At 49.3% G+C, this 2,657-nt stretch overlaps 1 gene segment (V, D, J or C); it reads left to right on the top strand.

The window, feature by feature from the left end:
- Positions 1-683: 683 nt before the first annotated feature.
- LOC133234052 (Ig heavy chain V region MC101-like) lies at positions 684-1,376 on the top strand. The segment is given in 2 exon segments: positions 684-791; positions 874-1,376. Coding segments are annotated over 2 exon segments (549 nt in total).
- Positions 1,377-2,657: the final 1,281 nt, after the last annotated feature.

The following is a 2,657-nucleotide window of genomic DNA, read 5'->3' as shown; positions in this document are numbered from 1 at the left end:
CAGGAAAATGCAGCCCACTGGGCAAGTCAGCCGTGCTGGGAAGACGAGCATCTCAGCAGAAATGTCTACTTTGTCCACAGAATTAATACTGCGTTTAATTACTCTGAACAAACCACCTCTAGAGTGATTCTTGAGGTTATTTAAGCTGTTCAAGATGAAAAAACAGTCAAGAAAGCAAAGGGAAATATAAATGCTTTGGGAATTCGGATAAACATTAAATTGTACTAAACTCCATTTGAATTCAATGTGATTATTACATGTATATTTTTCTCTTTGTTTGTATATGGAGTAAGTAAACATCAGCTAATCAGTAAAGAAAAAAAAAATGAGAGTTTGTGTGTAACAAAGGGCTGGTACCTGAATGTGTGGTGGGCATATCATGAGTAAAGGTAAACACGTTCGTGGGATTAAAGTCTCTTCCCAAATCTGCCGTGTTCCCTGAAAGCATCTTTTTTCCTGACCAGCCCTCCTTCATCATTTCATTCCTCAATCGTCTTCCTGGTGTGGGGAGGGGGACCCCAGGACGGCCTGAGTTCTCTGAGGACACAGTCAGCAACCCCTCACAGGGGGAGCCCCATAGACAGGACCTCTATTCACTGCTTTCTGCTTTTATACACAGGTCCCTCCTGTATGCAAATATCCACTCAGGTCACAGGGTAGAAACACAGCACCAGCTCCCTTTAATTCAGGCTCCTCCTGAGGCTTGAAGAGACTTGTGGGAGTGGGGACTCTCATCTGCTCGAAGATGAACCCACTGTGGACCCTCCTCTTTGTGCTCTCAGCCCCCAGAGGTGAGTGTCTCTGGGTCAGACATGGGCACGTGGGGAAGCTGCATCTGAGTCCATGGGTCACCGTGCTTCTCTCTCTCCACAGGCGTCCTGTCCCAGGTGCAGCTGCAGGAGTCGGGCCCCAGCCTGGTGAAGACCTCACAGACCCTCTCCCTCACCTGCACGGCCTCTGGATTATCATTAACCAGATATGGTATACACTGGGTCCGCCAGGCTCCAGGAAAGGCGCTGGAGTGGCTTGGTGATATAAGCAGTGGTGGAAGCACAGGCTATAACCCAGGCCTGAAATCCCGGCTCAGCATCACCAAGGACAACTCCAAGAGCCAAGTCTCTCTGTCACTGAGCAGCCTGACACCTGAGGACTCAGCCACATACTACTGTGCAAGAGACACAGTGAGGGGAAGTCAGTGTGAGCCCAGACAAAAACCTCCCTGCATAGGGGCCCGTGACCACCAGGGGGCGCTCAGGACTCAGTACAGAGCTGAGCCCTGGAGCAGGTGTAGAAGAGGCCTTGGGCGGTGGGAGGCCTGGGGGGGATTCTCCTCAGAGCTTCTCTTTCCTCCTCCTGCCCAGGAGCAGCACCTCTGACCCTCTTCTGTATCCTGGTATTTCATTGTTGTGGTTTATGTCACTCTCAGATAACTGTGTGTGTATATATATATTTTTAATTTTTCCTTGAAGCAAGGATAGCTTTATGCAAACACACACACACACACACACACACACACACACATAATACTCTACAGCGAAAATTTTTTCTCCTTCTTCTGCTCTCAAAGGAACTCAGTAAAACACTTGACTCGTTTATTTAAAACCTGTTAGGTTTGAAAGGACACAAGATATTTAAACATTTTAATCTTTCTATTGTTTTGTACATGAGGAAGGAAGAGACACAACCTCCTTCTTTCTGTCAAACTACACATTAGAATCTGGAGCAAGCAGTGTCTAAGGCTCCAGTGTCAGAGTTCCCCAGTGCTGCATATGCAATGATTCTCATCATTCACAGGTTCTGTCCTGCAAATTCACCCACATGCTAACTTTTATTAGTGTCTTAACATAAACACTGTTACCTTGTGTCCTTATATAGACATTGACAGTTTGGCCAGTTCACTGAGTCACTCAACACACACACACATTCCAGGTGAGGGCAATCAGGGTGATACCATCTCGCCTCACGTCTCTGAAGTCCACACCCCATTCTGAGCTTATGTATGGACCATTCATAAGGGGAAATACAGAGGTCCTCAGGTGGATTTGTCCCTGTGGTCAACGTGGAGCCCACCACCATCTGTCCTCTCTCCCATCACAGTGACCGTCACTGGCACAGGGAAAGGAAGCAGGACCTGTGATGGGCTCAGCCCTGAGGAAAGACCCAAGGACTGAGATGATGAAGGGCTGAGCTGAGATGGGCAAGGGGCAGGAGGTGGGGGCCGTCAGGGCGGAGACTCTGGGCTCAGAAAGGTGGACCTGCCCTGGGATCTGGTTCCAAGCCATCTGATAGACACACTGCTTTCCCACCCTTGATCTCCAACCATGTAAATTCAGAAGGCGCCCATGGGGATCCTGGGATGACCAGCGTGAGTGTGACCACAGCCTCTCTGGACTCACAGAGCTCCTCAATGAAAATTCCTCCTCAAGCTGCAGGGTAGAATCCACCCCTGGGCTGTTGGAGCTCACCACTCTCTACTCACAGAGCATGGAGGTCTCAGTGAAGGCAGAGCTGTTGTGTAAAAGATGAAGCTTTGGGGTTTTCTCCTCTGCCTGGTGGCATTTCCCCAAGGGGAAGGTCAGGCATCAGGCATGCATCTGTGGGGGTGATTGTGACAGCAGGTGACTGACTGGGCTTGAATCTTCTTGTCCCCGGGTGTC

Source organism: Bos javanicus, chromosome 21 (assembly GCF_032452875.1).
Source record: "Bos javanicus breed banteng chromosome 21, ARS-OSU_banteng_1.0, whole genome shotgun sequence".
Lineage (NCBI taxonomy): Eukaryota > Metazoa > Chordata > Mammalia > Artiodactyla > Bovidae > Bos > Bos javanicus.
The sequence above is the reverse complement of the archived record's forward strand: the minus strand, read 5'-3'. Positions and strand labels throughout refer to the sequence as shown.